Raw genomic sequence first — 21,137 nt, 5'->3', positions numbered from 1 at the left:
GGACTCCCGTACATGTGAAGGGCAAGTCCCACGGTACCTCCGTTCATAAGGCTGACATTTGCCTTACATTCCTCCAGAGACCAGATCAAAAACTTAAAGTTTGGTAAGAACCATGCTGGGGGGTCTCTAGGCAACAAATTCATCCGAGCCAGAGCGCACATGGAGCGGACACATTCCTCCATGAAGTGAGACAGCCGTTTTTTTCTGAGTCCTCTCAAAAACTGGGTTTCCGATTTCGTGCGGACAGTAGTCTGAAATGGATGAATGAATTTTTTTGACGGAGAAATTTGCAACGGGGGAGTGGAAAAGTGTCCGGGGCTTCGGCCGGAAGCGCCGACAGGTTGAGCTTTTTGGAGCCCCTCCTCTGTTGGCACTTGGTCGTTTTTTCAACAATTTTTTAAAACTTCATTTTTGATTATTTTAAGATATAATTGACCGTTTTCTTTACTTTTTTCTTCTTTCCACGGGTGGGGGCGCATGGCAGGCCGCCTATGAGCTCCCAAATTCGGCCTGGAACCTCCAGGATGTTTCTCGTGCCCCTGGCTACACTTAAAGGGGGTCTATTTTGCGGTGCTTTACCGTCCGCCCATAGGCACCCATAGTCGGCCTTCTTCACAGCAGCAGCACCCAACCTCCATGGAGGATGTTTCTCGTGCCCCTGGCTACACTTAAAGGGGGTCTACTTTGCGGTGCTTTACCGTCCGCCCATAGGCACCCATAGTCGGCCTTCTTCACAGCAGCAGCACCCAACCTCCATGGAGGATGTTTATCGTGCCCCTGGCTACACTTAAAGGGGGTCTACTTTGCGGTGCTTTACCGTCCGCCCATAGGCACCCATAGTCGGCCTTCTTCACAGCAGCAGCACCCAACCTCCATGGAGGATGTTTATCGTGCCCCTGGCTACACTTAAAGGGGGTCTACTTTGCGGTGCTTTACCGTCCGCCCATCGGCACCCATAGTCGGCCCTCTTCACAGCACCACCTGCCCTGCTGGAGGTTCACACTTTAACTTTTTTTACCCTCTTCTACCTTACAAATCATCCCACACTTGAGCACTCCTCACTTGGACTAAACACCTCCATGCTACCACCAGAACCAGAATATCGTGCCCCTGGGGATCTTAAAGGAAAAAAACCCATAGTGGGCTTTAAAAACAGAACACTTAGTAATTTTAACAAACTTTATTTACAGTAATATTGACAGTAATAAATACATTCACACAGGATATAACGTATTTACAAGGGGACTGATTACAACAACACACTGCATATTTACAAGTTGATCACTGGCAACAGTGGGTGAAGTTGGGGCAGAGTATGGCACCCTCTCTTCACCCATGTCTGAGGGGCTGTGTTCGGCCAGTGACTGGTCCCTCTTCGGGACATGTCTTGGTAGGGAGTCTTGGTAGGGAGCCGGGCTGTGCTCCTCTCCAGAGCTGTCACTGTCGATGTCAATACCCGCAAAAGTGTCTTCATTTCCCGCTGCTGTCGATGCCGCCGCCGCTGCTTGCAGTGACTCTGTGAAGAGCAACCGAATGTCCGCAGCCTCCTTCAAAGAAGGATTATTCGCGTAAAATTTGTCCGCAGTTGCAGTGTTGTGACACATGAAATCACTCACTCTTTGGCGGTTGCCTTTGTCTTGAAATCTCATCGCATTATCGGCGTGGACTGTGCGGAGGTCGGTGAAGTTAATGGGACCGTGGAGCCCTACATCAGCCCATGCCATCCTCAGGGAGTAGGCAAGCTTCCTGAACGGGTTCTTCCCCTCTGTGTATAGAAAGTAACGGCTCTGGGTGCAGGTCAGCGTACCCTTAATTTCCAGCCACCTCTTCATCCATCCAAATTCTTCTGCGGTGAGGTACAGCTGCGCTTCCCCGAACGAGTTGGCCGTCTTGTGGTTGCTTACCTGTTATGACAGAGTTAGAGAGTGTCAATACAATGTCAATCATGCATATAACTGCCGGAATAAATGCATTGATTAATAGCACTCACATGAACCAGGTAGCCGAAGGCAGTGCCAGTTGTATCCGCCTTTCGGACCTCGGCGTTGGTCATGTTGGAGTAGACCCCCGGACGGTGGCCGTAAATGCAGCTCCAATGAAGAGTCATATACCCATAGAGCAGGGTACGGGTTGCGGTAGTCGGATTGCAGGCCATCACATCCAGGAGCTGAGGGATGCGAGTGGTGGTCGAAGTCAAGCATGTCATTAGGTCGTTGTGGCTCGGCAGACCTTCCATCTTGTCACGCTTCACTTGCATCTGGTGGATAAGTACTTTTCTCTTCAGGGACTTCAGGATTTGATTAAAAAAAAGGTTTGATTAAAATCATGTCGGTTTGGCTGAGCCTGCTCCCCTTGCACGGTGTGTCGGCCATGTACTTGAGAAAGTGTGATATATTCTTGATGTAGAAGTCGGAGGTCGTGACCTGAAGGCTTGACTTCATCAGGCTCCGGGACCACCCGCGTATCCTCTTGAGATCCCTCAAAAAGAGCCAGTCAGACAGGCGATTGAAACCGTGTGCCATGAAACTGAGGAACGACTTCACTCTGCTTAGTTTGGAGACTGTGTTTTCCTGGAGCCTCACTGGTGGGTCGATACCTGCATAATGCTCCCGGTATCCTTGCAGATAATCCTCTGTGAAATATAAACAGTACTTTAATGACAACACAGGGTGTGTTACAGAAACTGCATGTGTCACATAGCCAACACACTTACCCATAATCCGTGGGAATGTGATGTCCCGCATTATATTTCCCCGGCCCCTGCCCCGGAACCAGGGGGAATTTATGGGAGGGGAGGTTGACGAGGCCTCGGTATGCATGGATGCAGGCTCTGAGGAGCTGGATGAATGGGTGTGAGAGCCAGTGGGGGACTTGCTGCAGGCGGGAATGGGAGACGTGCTGCAGGCGGGAATAGGAGACTTGCTGCAGGAGGGACCTTTCGACTTGGACAGCCTCGTTGGTGTCGACTCTGTTCGGGGTCGTTTCTTCAGAATGACCCGCTCTCGTTCCTCCCCATCGAACGCGGGCATGTCCCCGGCCCGCTGATCCATCCTCTGTGGCTTGTGCTTTATCCTCTGCTGCAACTTGCAGTGCAGGGATTTCACCTCAGCAGCATATATGTCCCGCTGAGCCCTCACTGCGTTTGCCTCCAGCCTCCATTCTTTGCAGTCCGGGTTGTCACATTCATTCACCGGGGACAAGGGTGGAGGTTGTGACAGTATATCGTCATCTGCCACCGTGTCAACAGCCCAAGCGGTAATCATTTCTATGGTGGGGTTTGTCATTCGGAGTTCATAAAACTCCTTCTTGGCCACTGTCATTTTCATTTGATTTTGAACCACATGTAGTTCCTCCCGGGCCAGCTCAACATGGTCTCTGGCCAAGTGGCGATCCAGCCTTGTGCCACGGTACTCGCATCCCAGAATGGTACAGGGATGGAGCCTAATGTTGGTCCGTCCGTTGGCCAACAACAGCAGAATTTTTCTTTCATCCAAGTTACGCACACCATGGCGCCTCTGAAGGTGCTTGCTCAGGGCACGGTAGGAACTATTACAGATCGGACAACGGACCGCCATCCGACCTGTATTCTTGAGCATTTCGGTACCGGGAAATGTCACCAGAATCGTGGGTAAAAAAGAAGGAAGCGTGAAAAGACTCACGAAAGGTGCACTCAGCTTATCTTCAAATCGGTGTTTGTTTTCATTTGCATCATGGTGCGGTGTCCCATGTAGGCACTCGTTAGGCGGGCAGAGATCCCTGTAATCTCCCCTCACGTTCATCCAGAGTCTGGTTCTCCCAAAGGATACCCGACAGTTTCGGGTACGACAACGTGGGGATAACAGTATCCTCCGGGGAGGCATTGAACCCCTCTCACCTGCCCCCAGAGGAGGCAGGGGAGTCAGGTACCCAGAGGGCGCACGGTGGACGGCCAGGGCGAGGCCGCCACACCGCGCTGGAGTCAGGGTCCCGGTGAGGCGCAGGACGGAGCACCCGGCAGTAGCCTCCAGCAGACCCCCGCGCGGTTCCCTCGTCCCTCGGAAGAGGTGGAGAGGCGGAGGGGTGTGTGTTTTCATCTGCTGGCGGGTTGCCGGGATAACAGTATCCTCCGGGGAGGCATTGAACCCCTCTCACCTGCCCCCAGAGGAGGCAGGGGAGTCAGGTACCCAGAGGGCGCACGGTGGACGGCCAAGGCGAGGCCGCCACACCGCGCTGGAGTCAGGGTCCCGGTGAGGCGCAGGACGGAGCACCCGGCAGTAGCCTCCAGCAGACCCCTGCGCGGTTCCCTCGTCCCTCGGAAGAGGTGGAGAGGCGGAGGGGTGTGTGTTTTCATCTGCTGGCGGGTTGCCGGGGAGAACGCCCTTAACGTTTTGTGAGAACCATGAGTGGGGGTCATACAGGCAACCATGTTAGCCGAAAATAGTGTCTCGTTATTCCGTGAAAACTGCCCTTGAATTCCTCCAGAGACCAGTTTCACAACTTAAAGTTGTGTGAGAACCATGATTGGGGGTCCTCCAGACAACCATTTTAGCCGAAAATAGTGTCTCGTTATTCCGTGACAACTCCCATTGCATTTCTCCAGAGTCAGAAAAAGTACAAGTCAACTTTTGGAAGAACCAGAGAAAAGGGTGAAAATGGATAAATTGTATCCGAAAATAGTGTTCCAAAAGGCGGGTAGAGTCCCCTGACAACTCCCCATACCTTTCTCCAGGGTGGGAAAAAGTTTAAGTCAACTTTTGGAAGAACCAGAGAAAAGGGTGAAAATGGATAAATTGTATCCGAAAATAGTGTTCCAAAAGGCGGGTAGAGTCCCCTGACAACTCCCGCTACCTTTCTCCAGAGTCGGAAAAAGTCTAAGTTAACTTTTTGGAAGAACCATAAAAAGGGGTGAAAATGGATAAAATGTATCCCAAAATAGTGCCTCTTGAGGCGGGTAGAGTCCCCTGACAACTCCCCTTGCATTCCTCCAGAGACCAGTTTGAAAACTTAAAGTTTTGTGAGAACCATGATTGGGGGTCCTCCAGGCAACAATTTCATCCGATCCAAAGTGCTCATGAGGCGGATACATTCCTCCTATGATTTCCCCATCATGTGAAAATAGCTCGTTTTTTTCTAAGTGCTCTCAAAAACCGGGTTTCCGATTTCGTGCAGATGGTAGCTTGGAAAAGATGAATGAATTTTTTGGACGGAGGAGGGGAGCTCTCGTTTCCCCTCTCCGTTGTAAATTGCAACGGGGGAGTGCAAAAGTCTCCGGGGCTTCATTCCCGAAGCGCCGAAGACTTGACCCCCCTCCCCCGTTGGCACTACCGTTTTTCGAGAATTTTAAAAACTTCATTTTTGATTATTTTAACATATAATTGACCGTTTTCTTTACTTTTTTTTGCTTTCCACGGGTGGAGGCGCATGGCAGGCCGCATATGAGCTTCCAAATTCGGCCTGGAACGTCCGGGAATTATGGGTTAAGCTCCATATACTGACGACTCCCATTAAAAGTGATTGAAATGTACAGGAATCTGTCCATTTCAATCACATTTGACGACCCCATTAAAAGTGATTGAAATGTACAGGAATCTGTCCATTTCAATCACATTTGACGACGCATGCAGGGTGACCCTGGCTACACTTAAAGGGGGTCTACTTTGCGGTGCTTTACCGTCCGCCCATCGCACCCATAGTCGGCCTTATTCACAGCAGCACCACCCAACCTCCATGGAGGATTTTTCTCGTGCCCCTGGCTACACTTAAAGGGGGTCTACTTTGCGGTGCTTTACCGTCCGCCCATCGGCACCCATAGTCGGCCTTATTCACAGCAGCACCACCCAACCTCCACGGAGGATTTTTCTCGTGCCCCTGGCTACACTTAAAGGGGGTCTACTTTGCGGTGCTTTACCGTCCGCCCATCGGCACCCATAGTCGGCCTTATTCACAGCAGCACCACCCAACCTCCATGGAGGATTTTTCTCGTGCCCCTGGCTACACTTAAAGGGGGTCTACTTTGCGGTGCTTTACCGTCCGCCCATCGGCACCCATAGTCGGCCTTATTCACAGCAGCACCACCCAACCTCCAGTGGAGGATGTTATCATGCCCCTGGCAACACTGGTAAACACTGGTAACATCTGTCTAGCCGCTGACAGGAACTTGACATCGGAACTTGACATCGCATTTCCATTGAGCGGACTCCCGTACATGTGAAGGGCAAGTCCCACGGTACCTCCGTTCATAAGGCTGACATTTGCCTTACATTCCTCCAGAGACCAGTTCAAAAACTTAAAGTTTGGTAAGAACCATGCTGGGGGGTCTCTAGGCAACAAATTCATCCGAGCCAGAGCGCACATGGAGCGGACACATTCCTCCATGAAGTGAGACAGCCGTTTTTTTCTGAGTCCTCTCAAAAACTGGGTTTCCGATTTCGTGCGGACAGTAGTCTGAAATGGATGAATGAATTTTTTTGACGGAGAAATTTGCAACGGGGGAGTGGAAAAGTGTCCGGGGCTTCGGCCGGAAGCGCCGACAGGTTGAGCTTTTTGGAGCCCCTCCTCTGTTGGCACTTGGTCGTTTTTTCAACAATTTTTTAAAACTTCATTTTTGATTATTTTAAGATATAATTGACCGTTTTCTTTACTTTTTTCTTCTTTCCACGGGTGGGGGCGCATGGCAGGCCGCCTATGAGCTCCCAAATTCGGCCTGGAACCTCCAGGATTTGTGGGCTAAGCTCCATAAACTGACAAAGTCACCCAGAAATGTCACTTTTATAGCCCAAAATATATAATAATAATAATACATTTAAATAGTAAAAGGTACAATTGTGCTCCGAATTACCCGGAATTTCATTTATATAGCCCCATGATAGTGAATAAAAATCATTTTCATGGAAAAAAGTGTTAAAATGCCTGATTAAAGCATATGCAGGACCCCAGTGAGCTCCTGACTATGTGCATTGTGTTTGGGAACCATGTTAATGATAACATAAATCATTTAAATGCAAAAATAATTATTAAAAATAATATTTAGGGGGACAACTGTGGAGAGGAGCCTGCAAATGACTCTCCAGCACCCCGGAGAAGCAGGCTGTGAGACCCACAGAGTGCACCCAGAGAGCTCCTTGCAGCACATGGCTCCCCCACCCAGAGGACAGGCTGCTTCACAGCACTTTGTACCCCACGAAAGCAGCTTGAATCGTGGGTACATGAGTGTTAAAAGTGCATTAAACTGTTTTAATTCAAATGCACATTTGACTGCACAAACAGCCGGTTATATGGACAGGAAACTGTCCATTTCGTCCACACTGAACATTTAACAGCAGAGTCACCGCTGTTAGCAGGGTCTCAGACTCAGGCACATAGGCAGAGATCCAGGGTGATGCACAAGGCTTTTCTACCCAGCAATACGTCTCTGAAAGGCGGGGAAAAGTGCTGTGAATAGAGGGAGAGAGTACCCAGAGAGAAGCGGGGTGTGAGACTCACAGAGACCCAGAGAGCTCCATGCAGCAGGTGGCTCTTCCACCCAGACTGCATCCAGATAACAGGCTGCTTCACAGCACTTTACAATCCAGGAAAAGTGATTGAATCCTGGGTATACATGTTTTAAATAGTATGATACCTCCAGTGCGCATCACCGCATTTTACAAGCCAGGGAAGGTGCCTGAATCCTGGGTAAACATTGTTTAATTGTTTTTAAATGTGTGGAACAGTGTTTTGTCACTTTCAAAATTCTCCCGTCATTGACCGGAGAAATTGGGTCGAAGTTGTATTCAATCTGACCGTTACTATTCCAGTGAGACGATATGTACAATGACCGGAGTGATCCCATGTTAATGTTGTCCCAAAACCCAGAGCATTCCCTCAACCTTAACCTTACCCTTACCCTAAACCTAACCAAGTCTTCACCCTAAAATTCATTGTTCTTATGGGGACCTCAATGTTGTCCCCATAAGGGAGGCGAGTCCACGTGACTGTGTAAACAGATTTAGGTCCCCCCAAGTATAGTAATGCTAGGCCACACACACACACACACACACACACACACACACACACACAACACACACACACACACACACACACACACACACACACACACACACACACACACACACACACACACACCACACACACACACACACACACACACACACACACACACCACACACACACACACACACACACACACACACACACACACACACACACACACACACACACACAACACACACACACACACCACACACACACACACACACACACACACACACACACAGCAGCAGCAGCCCACTCTCTCCTCCCATTGGCTCCCACATAACTGGAACCCTGGCTAAATGTAATGTAAAGTATGTCTGTGAATGCTCTCCTTATTCTCTCTCCTTCTCTCCTCTCCTGTGTTCCCCTGTGGTGCCCCCCAGTGAGCAGTGTGTGTTTCTATGGCCAGTGTTCGTACTACTGCTCCACGGAGCACGCAGTGTGTGGTCGGCCCCGCCTGATGGAGGCCTCCATGGGGGTCCTGCTGCCCGACCTCTCCCTGCCCCCCCCGCCGCACCTGGAGGTCCCCCTGGAGACGCTCCTACAGCCGCAGCAAGAGGGCCAAGTAATCATTATAATAATAATAATTCATTACATTTTCTTTGTAGGTCCTTTCTGTCTCTTTGGAGTCATTTTCAGTACTTTTTTTTAGCCATCTCGAGTCCCTTAAAGGTCCCATGTCATGCTTTTCCGGTTATTACCCGTCCCCTTGTGTGTTATGAAGGTTTGTATGCATGTAAACGGTCTGCAGAGTCACAAACCCTCAAAGTGCACCCTGTAGCGAGTAAAACTCTAACACAGAGAAGACCTCCCCAAAACGCCTCGTTGGAGATTTCTCATTTTCTTCCTACTCTGACGTGTGATCACCCAGAGGCCACACCATCTGCCAGCCTTTCACGAAACAAAGCTTCCCAAACCTTTCAGCGATTCATGTCGGATATGTACAGCGTATGGGCACTGAAGAACGATGCTGTTCCTGCTTTGGTTGCACCAGCGGGAGATTCGGGTACACAACCTGTAAGTATTCATTGTTGTTTGTGTATTTATTATGTTTAAAACAAACAAGGTATCTACCACGACTGTTTCAATGGGTAAACGTTTATCGGGCTACTAAGTTGGGATCATGGAGAAATGCTCACAGCGTTATAAACCTTTTTCTTACTCAATATCAAGCCACACTTATTGTTTTTACTTCAGCTGTGAGTGTGCTCAGGATGAGTTTCGCTTGTTCTCGCTGTATCGCCGAGAGGCTCGTTGCTGCGATCTGCTGCGAGGTGCGGACAGGCTTCCGCTCCTCGCAGCAGATCGCAGCAACGAGCTTCTCAACGTCCCGACCAATCAGAGCACACTGGGCTCACATGGAGGGGGGGGGGGGCAGGAGCTCCAACAAGCTGTTTAGGACAGAGAGTGAATACACATACTTTACAGAGATGCTGTTTGAGAAACCACATGGGACCTTTAAGATTCATGATTCAAGGCTTTATTGTCATGTGCACATTAGCAGAGATGGCAAAAGTACACACATCCGTTACTCAAGCAGAAGTACAGATACTCGTGTTTAAAGGTCCCCTATTATACTGTTCTTCATCAATATATCACAGGTCTCAGATATATACAGAGCCTGTCTCTGATTGGCTGAAACACCAAACAGATCATTGCAGCATTACCCATAATCCCCTCTGTTTCAGCCCTGTTTCCAAAGTGCTGATTATCTGTCTGTTACTTTAGATGAAAATAAGGAGCCCCTCCCCACGGTTAAAAAGAACACAATGGTGCTCTAGGAGGAGATTCAAGTGATGGGGGGGGGGAGGCTAACATCGTAATGACATCATAAAGTGGCCAACAGGCTCCTCCAACAATGCAACATGAGTATAGGACATACAACGAATAAAACACATAAAACTGATCAAATAGTGCAAGAGAATGTTTAAGGTACCCCGTGATTAGTCCTCAAGCTCTGTGATTGGATGTTGGAGTGGCAGTGCGCGAAGTTTACACGGAGCGTCAAACAGTACTTTGAAATGGAATGAATCCCATCGACGGCACACTAACCAAAACAGGAATCAAATTGAAATATCATATACACAACTACGGTGTAGTTATGCAATGATGACAAACTTGGGTCACAGGTTCCTCAACAAGACATCTATCAATATGTGTGTACCTCCACCATTAAACTGTCATATTCTGCACATTTCTTTTTCTATCTACATACATCTTATAAGAGTATAATTAATATGTATAATATCAGTTAAAATAAGTGCTTCAACATAGTTAACTTTGCAGGAAAGTTGATTGTCAAGTCCCAAAACAAACCATACAATATTTTAGACGTTAAGTACTTTGTCATGCTTAATATAGAAACCCCCAAAGCTTTTTGCTTACATGTATTTAAAAGAAGACCTTAACCTAAAGTATTATTTAATGTATAAATAAAGCCTAATTATTTTTGTCTGTTTTGCACATCCTCCTATTAATATCTTTGTACATCAGGCACTGTTTTATTCTAGATATCATTTACAGTATCTTCTTGACATTTTCTATTCTATATTTCTATCGTTTACCTTCTACTTTCCTCCTATTTTCTATGTACTCTTAATATTTAAATGTTTTCATAAAATATAACACATTCAAAAGTGCTTTACAAAAATTAAAGACATTAAGAAAAAGGCATTTTAAACAGTCATTAAAAAGCAACACAATCTACCTGCATTGTATTACTCTAAACGTGTAATACCATGCTTTAACCAGTAGGAGGTGCGGGATAAAAAGCTGTCAAGTTTACAGTGTTACCAAAATAAAATATACTGCTGTTTCCGGTTTAGTTTACGACGGATATATTTAGTTATTGTTTTGATATTTGTAACACAAAAGCGATGGAAAAAACCCACAGCAACACAGAAAAGATGGTCTTAACATGACCCAGAGGTCTAGTCGTTAATAAAGAATAGATTCCGGGCTATTCTGAGGCCCGATCTCTGTAGATAAATAAAGAACTACGACAGATGTGTAATATATTTAATGCAGCCGAGCCATTTATTACAATGCATTCATGTGATGACTTTCAAAGAGCAAAGCAAGCACTGCTGAATAAAGTATGATTTTCTCTTTTACGAAACGCTTTTTTTTTTCATATGGAATGCAGTTGGAGGTCAACCAATCACAGAGCTTGAGGACTGATCACGGGGTTTGTGAAGCAAAGCACATGGTGTAGTCCCAAACGATAGCTGAGGATTCTGGGTAGTGTAGTGTCTTCTGCCATCCTAAAACTAAAAATATGTGTTTCTCCGAATCGAAGGGGAAAAATACAAAAGCATTGCACACAATTTAAACCAATCAATGTTGTGTAATTAACAAGAATAATCTGGTGTGTTTGAGTTGATGAGTAGTGCAGGTATCACTGTAAAATCAATCGACAGTAAGGAGAATAGTTACTTCCGGGTGTAAAATCCTCCGTTATCCAATGGGAATGGACGCTCACATTGCCTTTAAATGCCGCGGACATGGACCGATGCGGTGCTTCCCTGAGCGTCAAATACCACCGCAGATGGGAATACATTGCAATCAGTTGGAAGCTCTTTGCGTCCCTTTATGAAGAAAAAAAAAAAAATCATATTTTAAAGTTGATGCTAATTATTTCCTGGCTAAATTCATGACTGGTTTCAACTCAGGAATTGTCTTTAAACACAAGTTCTCTTCACATTGCATTTCTGAGCCACAGCATAGATTTGACGAAGGGGAAATGTTGTCAAGAGGTCCGCTCTCTCTCACCTCTATCTCTTCAGGTGCTTCAGTGGTGGAGCGCAGAGTTTTCTTCTTCCTGGATTAAGGGCGACAACAAATACAGATTTTATTTCATAACAGTAAACTAAAACACGTAAGAAGGATGTTTAAACTGATGAATTTATATTGCTGTACCTCATCCACAGACTCAGGAGAAGCGCAAGAATCAGCATCAAGACCCCCAGAGTCGTCCCGATGATATTCACTATCATTGTTGAACTCCCTAGAAACATGAACACATGTGTGATACTTCTAACTATGGATTGATAAATCACATAGTCAGTGTGATCCACCTCTGACCCCATGGAGGTTCCTCCCTGAACACTGACATGTTGAATATGCTTGGGTTGCTTCATATTACAAAGTGAATCAGGTCTGGTGAATGTGGAGAACTTACCTGCCACAACCCTCAGATGAAAGGTGGAGTTGCTACGTCCTAACTTGTTCTGGGCTCCACAGGAATACCTCCCTCTGTGTTCAGCTCTGAAGTCAGTGATGGTGAAGATCTGTCCTGAAGCTTTTGGAGAGTCTTCATCCTCCTTGTACCAGGTGTAGTTAGCTGCTGGGTTAGCATCACTGCTACAGGTCAGAGTCACTGAACTGCCCTCCTCTATCCCAGCAGAGGGACTCACTGACACAGAGGGAGGCTTTGGAGCATCTGGAGGAAGGGTATGGAAATGGAAAGTATTTCAAATATTAAAACATGTTATCACACATGATTGAATTTCCTTTTCTTCTGTATTATTGATATATTGTGATGTAGATCCTTGTGTTAGATTCCTGTAAACTGGCAGCCAATAACAAGTCTTTATTTATCTTGTGTACATCAATGACCCCACACATTCTTCTCCTTTTATTACAAGGCTTAGTTGAAAACTCGATTCTGATTGGTGCATTTGGACTTTCAGAGGCTGTTAATACTCGCTAACAGAACGCTGCTAAGGATAACACGACTGTTGTTAAGGAGGATCAAGGGACTATGTGCAGTCATATCAATCCGCAGAAAGAAGTCCGGTCGATTTAACGTCAGCCGTGGACAGCAAACATTTTCTCCATCATAAAACACAGAGTACTTTTTGAATCGTCATATTTATATTTGTTGAGAGCACTGGCCAGTTTTAAATACTTGGACATAATTTGTAAACACTTGTAACACTTAACATGTTTGGCTTATTGCAAGCTAATGTTCTTGTAGGACACTTGTTGTTTGTATCTTTATGGTTGTCTGCACTTATTGTTAGTCGCTTGTATGACAATTAAATTGATGTAATGAACTTCAGAAGACCCCGGTGACTCCAGTATGTCTGAATTTGTCATTGTATTGTAATGTCAGTGTGTATTTATGAGTACACTCACACACTGCAGGAGAGGGGAAGTCTTCATGTCCTTCCAAAGCACAAGAGATGTTGTCTCTGGGCTGAAACAAGCCTTTATAAGAAGATATCACCGTTGCTTTGATTTTCTCTCCGTTCTTGAACCAGACGTAGTTCAGAAAAGCAGCTGGACTGCAGCTGCTGTCACACTTCAGCTCTGCCTCAGTAGAATAGTTGTAGACCTTTGCTCTGATCACCTGCACCTGGAGAGCTGGACGTTAGAACAAGAAACAATAGTATAGCAGTAGGTCAGTAAGCAATACTGTGTACTGTGTATTTTCATCAGTGGGTTGATCAGTACCTGTGACGGTCAGACTTGTTCCAGGTAAATCACTCCTCCATTCAAAGCTTGGTGTTTTGAATGTGAAGAGATACTGAGCTGAATCTGAGTCTCTCAGGTCAGAGATCCTCAGAGTGGAGCGTCCTCTCTCTGTCTCAAGGATCTGAACACGACCTGCATACTGGGAGTCTTCACTAAGGTCCTCAGGTTGAGAGGGATTCTGTCCCTGATGACTACGCTCAGGACTGAACCAGAATGTAGAATTAACATCGTCTTCAAAGCTGCTGTACGTGCAGGAAATGTCCACTGAGGATCCTTTGAAGGCGCAGATACTTCTCTCAGTGTAAGTCACTCTGTTGCAGGTTTGATCAGTGACACCTGAAAAATAAAAATATGTATTTCTTTCTATTTTTCAGCAATAATTTGAACAGGAGTAAAAAATTACCAATATAGTTCAATATAAAACGCCACTAGATGTGTATGTGTTGATAGAAGTCTTTGGAGTGAACTCACACACTGGAGGAGAGGGAAAATCCTCATGTCCCTTCAAAGCACAGGAATAACTGTCTGCCTTGTTCGGGTTGCTTGTATAATAAGATGTTTCTCCCTGGATTATTTGTCCGTTCTTGTACCAGATGTAGGGAGGAATATAAGATTGATAACAACTGTTCTGACAAGACAGCCAGTATGTATCTGATATGACCTGGAGATCTGGATTTATGAAGGAACAGGAATTGTATTTAAGATAAAAACACATGCGTATTATTATTATATCCAAGACATTAATAAATAATTAACATATCATTGAGAATTGTTACTTGAGACGGACAAAGTGACGCCAGTCGAACCATCATATTTTCCATCTGGTTGGTTTGTTGTGAATCTGAACCTGTACTCCGCTGAGTCGCTCTCTCTCAGGTTTCTGACTCTCAGAGTGCAGATGTTGTTTTCACAGCGATCCTCTACACGACCTGCGTACTCTGAGTCTGTGGTCAGATCTACAGGTTCACCATCTTTCTGTTTAGTGAACCAGAATGTTTTCTGTACTGTGTTTACACTTCCTTTCCATGTAGATGGGTATGTGAAGCTGCATCTCATCTCCACTGTTGATCCGTTCACTGCACAGATCTCAGCAGAAGAGTAAGTCACTCCCCAGCCATCCTGACCTTGAGCCACTGAAACACAGAGCACACCAGACACTAGAATCAAAGTTAATGACTTAAGGCAAGGCAAGTTTATTTATATAGCACCTTTCAGCACCAGGCAATTCAAGGTGCTTTACAAAAATGAAAGACATTCAGACAAAGGCATTTAAAAACAGTAAAAGATAATAAAGAAACATTAAAAGAAAAACAAAAAATGAAAGACATTAAGAAAATGGCATTTAAAATCAGTCATTAAAAAGAAAAGCTAATAAAATAAGTTAACAATTAGTTAATAAGACTTAGTAAATCAAACTACACATGTGTTAATGGGGTTAATGCAACCAGAACAAGCTTCAAGATCAAATTATCAGCAGACATTATAAAAAAATTCCTGAACATGAATCTAACTAACTAGCTGAACTGAAAATAAGAATCATATCATGTATTTATCATAGTTGAGTTTCTGAAGAGACGCAAGAGAAGAGGAGCACATGTACGTCAGCTGTTAATCCCTTTTAAGGCAGTTTATAACTGCTGCCAATACTAATGTATAACTTTGTTCTTTCAGAATTAAACTGGGTAGAACAGAAGTCAAAACACAAGGTGTCAACATGCCAGCATGAACATTACAAGATTAGGAATACTTTTATTTATACAAGTCTGTGCTTTTCTGGTCCGGTTCCCTCTCTGTTCGCTCTGTGGTCAGGTTGCTGCTGAGGTCAGTTAGAAACATAACAATGAATGCAGAGCACTGAGGTGAGAGCAGCTTCTGTCGTATATACAGATGAGAAAAAGAAGAAGACTGCTTTTAACTCAGAGCGTGGAAATATAACTCTGAGGTCAGAGAGGAGAGAAGGAACTAGAAGGGTTTGGTGCAGAGGTCTGATCCATAAGAGTTGAGTCAATATGTTTTGACTTAGAATAAGAATATCTCTCTAAATCACTTAAACTTAATAAAAACAGAGCTGGAGATTCTTTAAGTCGTCTTAAGAAAAAAACTAAGCAAAATGTTTTCACAGAGAGAGAGGATGGAGCAGTTATGCATGCACTATATTCTCATTTTAACGCTTGTAAAAGTGATAAGCAATCTGATATTTGATGCAGATGATTGGAGCAAAGGACAGCGGCAACGCACGACAAGACCTTCAGAAAATCCATCAAAAAAACTAGTAACGTCTTTGAGTTTCTACAATTCTACACACAATTACATTTTAAATGTTTCTGCTAGGTTTGACTTTTACACACATCCATCCCACTTATTCCCACATGTGACCTGATTTAACAAGTCCCACATTTCCCAGAATCCCCTCTGTTCATGTGATGAATGTAAGTGTAGAAGTACAGTACCTGACACAGAGAGCAGGAAGACGACTAATCCACTCGCTGCTGCAGTTAGACTCATAGCTGCTCCTCTCATCTCTGTGAGACTATAACACATGTCAGATTAAATAATGTTCACAGGAGGTTTACAGAATCATTACATCAATAAACTGTTTCTACTCACAGTGAAGGAGGAACCATGTGTTCAAAGATGCCTTTCCTCTGTCCTCAATGAGCAGAAAACGGATATCAGGCCGTTGAAAATAGATTTACTTCCTCTTTAGATTATTAATATGCATGATGAGCCAAATGCCAGTTAACATCCCCAGAACTTAAATACATGCAAAACGAATCAAAGGACAAGACAGAGCCAGGCAGGGCAGGAAAAACACAATGGTACCCGTTTAACAGAATCAAAAATCAAAAAGGAGGGAAAACACAGAGACAGGAAGCAGACACAGACACAAGACAGGGGGGGACACATCTGAAAATAAAACAGGAAAACAGACAGACTGTCACAAAGGGGGAAATAAGTATTTTAGTTTGGGTGAACTGACCCTTTAAAGCAGAGGGAGGGAGCTCAGAGTGATGAAGCCTGAATGTGTCTCACTTAAGATCCGACAGTAGAGGACAGTGAAACATCAGAAACTGAACCAGGACACATTCTAACATCCATCAGTGATTGTTTTGGCACATTTAAATGCATATTTGATTTTAAAGATGAAATGAGCGAAACCATGTTGCCATTTTAGTCTTTTAGCATTAGTGGTAATTTACTGTATAGTAGACCTACACTTCACACCGACGACCAACATCTTTGACACGTTGGAAAGCAACTCTTTAAAACGGGTTTTACTTGGATAACGACTCATAATCAGGGCGTTGCACAAGCTTTTCAAAATGGACTTTTCTCCAGCACGGACCACTCCTCAACAATATGTCAGTTCAACTTTTATTACAGGTATTTTTGTTCATTGAGCACTGAGGAAATGAAAGAAGAGGAAGGGGTAAGGCTGGTCTGGAGGACCTACTGTAATCCAGGCAGCAGGGACGTGCACAGACATTTGGAGGGGCTATTGCTCTAAACTAGAAAAAGGGCCTCCCCCCACCCCCCCCCCCCCCCCCCCCCGAAAACGTAAAATGAAAACCAGGGAAATGTTTTGTTTTGCGGTCCATATCTCATTAACATATCTAACGTTGGTAACCATTAAAGACAAAATGCGGACAATTCTGTTTTAATGTAGTTTGACCGTAACGGCTGTGCCTTAAATACACTCACTAATTGATTAAACCAGTTCAATACGCATTATTCTTATTCTTATCATTCTTCATGAGCGCAGTAACGGTAAGGTATCTAATTACTTTTATAAAACGGATAAGTCAAATCAAGCAATCTGATTGGTTCTTAGCCGTGATATACTGAGCGTATACCACGGGTAGAATTGTAAGTTACTTTTCACAACAAGTCAGTATCCCTCCGCGTCTGAGAAAAACACGTTGGGCTGAAAAGCAAACTGCTTTAAATCTATAGATGAATTCACACATGGTAGTAATACGAACACCATTATATATGTTTTTTGGAAGTTTTATTCCATTAGAGTGAAAGAAAACATGGAAGCAAAATAGACCAAAATAACAAGTACATGAAAAAACGATCTTTTTGCCTGTAATGTCCTTAAACAGTAACTTCATCATTTTGACTGTTGGCTGCTCATTTAATAACTATTAATTGTACTAGTTTGTTGTCTGCTCTTGTGCGTAGTGAATACTAAAGAAGACCATTGTCTCTGTGTTAGCTGATTTTTTTGTAGAAGTCTGTTGAGTATTAAACAATAGCATGAGTGTAAGGGTATTAAAAAACATTGGTCAGTAAGTCAGAGATGTGCAACTATATTTAACTTTTTGTTTTAAAACACTTTTTTATAAATGATTATGGGAAGTGCCCTTTTTCTCACTTGAGCACCCGCCCCCCAAAAGGTCTGTGCACGTCCCTGTAGCCCAGTCTGATACTATGTCTTCTTACTCCCTGGACACTGAGCAATTAACCTCAGCCTTCCTCTCTACCTGCACTGGAGCTCTTGACATTGTTGCTCCCCTGAAACTCATGCGCCCCAGAGCTAAATCTGAACCCTGGCTCAATGACGTCACTCGTGCTGCCAGGCGTGAGTGCCGGCAGGCTGAGCGCAGGTGGAAGAAGGACAAGCTTCATGTAACTCATGACCATGGCCGTATCCACCATTGTTTGGACCTCGGTATTTAGGAAATCCTGGATACGGCCCTGCTTATGACATTTTAAAAGAGAGTTGGAGAAAGTATCAGAGCAAAAAGCTGAAAAGATTAGTTATTTTTCTGATATTATTTCTAGTAACTTAAAGAAACCTTGTGTTCTTTTTAAAACCATTCAATCAATCAATCAATCAATCAATGTTTATTTATATAGCCCAATATCACAAATGTTACATTTGTCTCAGTGGTCTTCACAGTGTGTACAGAATATCAGTATGACAATACGACACCCTCTGTCCTTAGACCCTCACATCGTACAAGGAAAAACTTCCAAAGAAAACCCAGTTTAAAGGGAAAAATGGGAGAAACCTCAGGGAGAGCAGCAGAGGAGGGATCCCTCTCCCAGGACGGACAGACGTGCAATAGATGCCGTGTGTAAATTGAAAAGATAATACATTTGCAACATAGGTAGTCCAGATGTTTGGAAATGCATGTGTGTATAATAGGAAGATGAATCCACGAGGATATCCATCCAGGACTTATGATCCAGGACCACAGCCACGACTCAAGATCCAGCGCTCGTGATCCAGGACACAGGACCGCAGGATCATCCATGACTCCGGATCCCAGCGTATATAGACACCAAAAGAAAGACATTTGGGGAAGCTGGGTTAATCGGAACATGAGAGTACACAGGTATAGACAGAGAGAAGGAAGAAGTAAGATGTCCCCCGACAAACTAAGCTTATATCAGCAAAACTAGGGGCTGAATCTAATCAGCTCTAACTATAAGCTTTATCAAAAAGGAAGGTCTTAAGCGCACTCTTAAAAACGGATAGGGTGTCTGCCGCCCGAACACAAACTGGAAGCTGATTCCACAAATGTGGAGCTTGATAAGAAAAGGCTCTGGCTCCCATTGTACTTTTAGAGATTCTAGGAACAACCAACAACCCTGCATTCTTGGAACGCAATGCCCTAGTAGGACAGTAGGGTATAATGAGTTCTTTAAGGTAAGATGGCGCCTGCCCATTAAGGGCTTTGTAGGCGAGAAGAAGAATTTTAAATTCTATCCTGTGTTCTATAGGGAGCCAGTGTAAGGCAGCCAGAACAGGAGTAATGTGGTCTCTTTTCCTAACTCTGGTTAGTACACGAGCTGCAGCATTTTGAATCAGCTGAAGCGACTTGACTGACTTCTTGGTACTCCCTGATAATAAAGAGTTACAATAATCCAGCCTAGAAGTAACAAATGCATGGACTAGTTTCTCTGCATCGTTTTGAGGCAAGATATGCCTGATTTTTGCAATGTTACGTAGATGGAAGTAGGCGGTCCTTGAAATTGATTTTATGTGGGCGTTAAAGGATAAATCCTGATCAAATATAACACCAAGATTCCTTACAGTCTCACTGGAGGCCAAATTAATGCCATCCATAGTTAGTATATCTTTAGATAATTTGTTTCGTAGATTCTTCGGGCCAAGTACAATAACTTCAGTTTTGGTCGTGTTTAACATCAAAAAGTTTAAGGTCATCCACGCTTTCAAGTCCCTAAGGCAGTCCTGAATTTTATTTAGATGATTAATTTCATCAGGCTTGATTGACAAATATAGTTGAGTATCATCCGCATAACAATGAAAGTTTACAGAATGATTCCTTATAATATTGCCTAACGGAAGCATATATAATGTGAACAAAATAGGTCCGAGCACTGAGCCCTGTGGCACTCCATGGCTAACTTTGGTTTGCGTGGAAGATTCATCGTTAACACGTACAAACTGAGAGCGTTCAGATAGATAGGACCTAAACCAGCCTAAAGCAGTTCCCTGTATGCCAACTAAGTGCTCTAGTCTTTGCAATAGGATATCATGGTCGATAGTATCAAATGCAGCACTGAGATCGAGCAAAACAAGAATAGAGACAAGTCCCTTGTCTGAGGCTATTAGAATATCATTTGTGACTTTAACCAGAGCTGTCTCTGTGCTATGATGTGTTCTAAAGCCAGACTGAAAGTCTTCAAATAAATCATTGTTTTTTAAGTAATCACACAGCTGTTTTGCGACCGCTTTCTCAAGAATCTTTGAGAGGAACGGAAAATTAGAAATAGGTCTATAGTTGGCTAAAACCTCTGGATCGAGGTTGTGCTTTTTAAGCGGTTTTATCACTGCTACTTTGAATGATTGTGGAACATAGCCTGATAATAAAGACATATTCATAATATTTAATAAAGAAGTGCTAATTAATGGAAAAACTTCCTTCAACAGCTTAGTTGGAATTGGGTCTAACATGCACGTTGATGGTTTAGAAGAGAGAATCATTGAATTTAATTGTTCAAGGCTTATGGCTGAAAAGCATTCTAGTTTCCCATCTAGTGTAATATTAGAACTTACGTTTCCGGGAGCTGTTGATAACACTATACTGGTCAAAGGCAAGAGGTCATTAATTTTGTTTCTAAGAGTAACAATTTTATCGTTAAAAAAGCACATAAAATCATTGCTACCGAGTGCTATGGGAATAGAAGGCTCAATGGAGCTGTGGCTCTCTGTCAGCCATTGATGCTATGTTAAACTCTCCTTTATCCACTTGTATTCAAGCTTCAACTGAGGTGTGTGAAAAATGTCTCTGCTATTTTATAGACAAGATCTCCACTATTAGAGCCTGTATCTCACCACCCTCTTTTGACCCCTCCATTGACATCACATGCACTGCTGTCTTCCAGCAGTTTGGACCTGTGTCGTTGTCATCTCTCTGTGACATTGTTGTTAAATTAAAACCCTCATCTTGTCCCACAGACCCAGTCCTTCCTCGACTTGTTATCGAGATATGGGACACTATTGGATCTAATATCCAAACAATTATAAATAGCAGCCTAGGGTTCTGTGCCAGTTTATTTCAAACAAGCGGTTGTGGCACCCCTGATAAAAAAAACAAATCTGGACACTTCTGCCTTCTCAAATTACAGACCCATCTCCAAGCTTCCTTTTATCTCAAACATATTGGAGAAAA

The 21,137-nt window shown here is 44.1% G+C and overlaps 2 protein-coding genes across 2 annotated transcripts; both read right to left on the bottom strand.

Annotated features, from left to right (window-relative positions):
• Positions 1-1,165: 1,165 nt before the first annotated feature.
• On the bottom strand, positions 1,166-2,290 carry LOC139434836 (uncharacterized). The gene is made up of 2 exons (XM_071204867.1): positions 1,991-2,290; positions 1,166-1,904 (listed from the first exon to the last, which is right to left on the bottom strand). Exons 1-2 carry the CDS (start codon positions 2,255-2,257, stop codon positions 1,215-1,217), a joined length of 957 nt encoding a protein of 318 aa, XP_071060968.1. The 5' UTR covers positions 2,258-2,290; the 3' UTR covers positions 1,166-1,214.
• Positions 2,291-11,070: 8,780 nt separating this feature from the next.
• Positions 11,071-16,126, bottom strand: LOC139434835 (B-cell receptor CD22-like). Its single transcript, XM_071204862.1, has 10 exons — positions 16,096-16,126; positions 15,939-16,018; positions 14,265-14,621; positions 13,960-14,157; positions 13,468-13,824; positions 13,150-13,377; positions 12,191-12,451; positions 11,929-12,016; positions 11,782-11,830; positions 11,071-11,597 (listed from the first exon to the last, which is right to left on the bottom strand). Exons 1-10 carry the CDS (start codon positions 16,110-16,112, stop codon positions 11,499-11,501), a joined length of 1,734 nt encoding a protein of 577 aa, XP_071060963.1. The 5' UTR covers positions 16,113-16,126; the 3' UTR covers positions 11,071-11,498.
• Positions 16,127-21,137: the final 5,011 nt, after the last annotated feature.

The sequence above is a fragment of the Pseudochaenichthys georgianus genome, chromosome 1 (assembly GCF_902827115.2).
Source record: "Pseudochaenichthys georgianus chromosome 1, fPseGeo1.2, whole genome shotgun sequence".
NCBI lineage: Eukaryota > Metazoa > Chordata > Actinopteri > Perciformes > Channichthyidae > Pseudochaenichthys > Pseudochaenichthys georgianus.
The sequence above is the reverse complement of the archived record's forward strand: the minus strand, read 5'-3'. Positions and strand labels throughout refer to the sequence as shown.

What these genes read in the sequence shown, in the direction of transcription:
- LOC139434836 (XM_071204867.1), bottom strand. Translation starts at nt 2,257, where the DNA reads ATGCAAGTGAAGCGTGACAAGATGGAAGGTCTGCCGAGCCACAACGAC. An exon ending in CCTTCGGCTACCTGGTTCAT is followed by an intron (nt 1,905 to 1,990) that starts GTGAGTGCTATT and finishes CTGTCATAACAG; the next exon opens with GTAAGCAACCACAAGACGGC.
- LOC139434835 (XM_071204862.1), bottom strand. An exon ending in TTTTCCCTCTCCTCCAGTGT is followed by an intron (nt 13,825 to 13,959) that starts GTGAGTTCACTC and finishes TTTATTTTTCAG; the next exon opens with GTGTCACTGATCAAACCTGC. An exon ending in AAGCACCTGAAGAGATAGAG is followed by an intron (nt 11,598 to 11,781) that starts GTGAGAGAGAGC and finishes TTCTTCATAAAG; the next exon opens with GGACGCAAAGAGCTTCCAAC.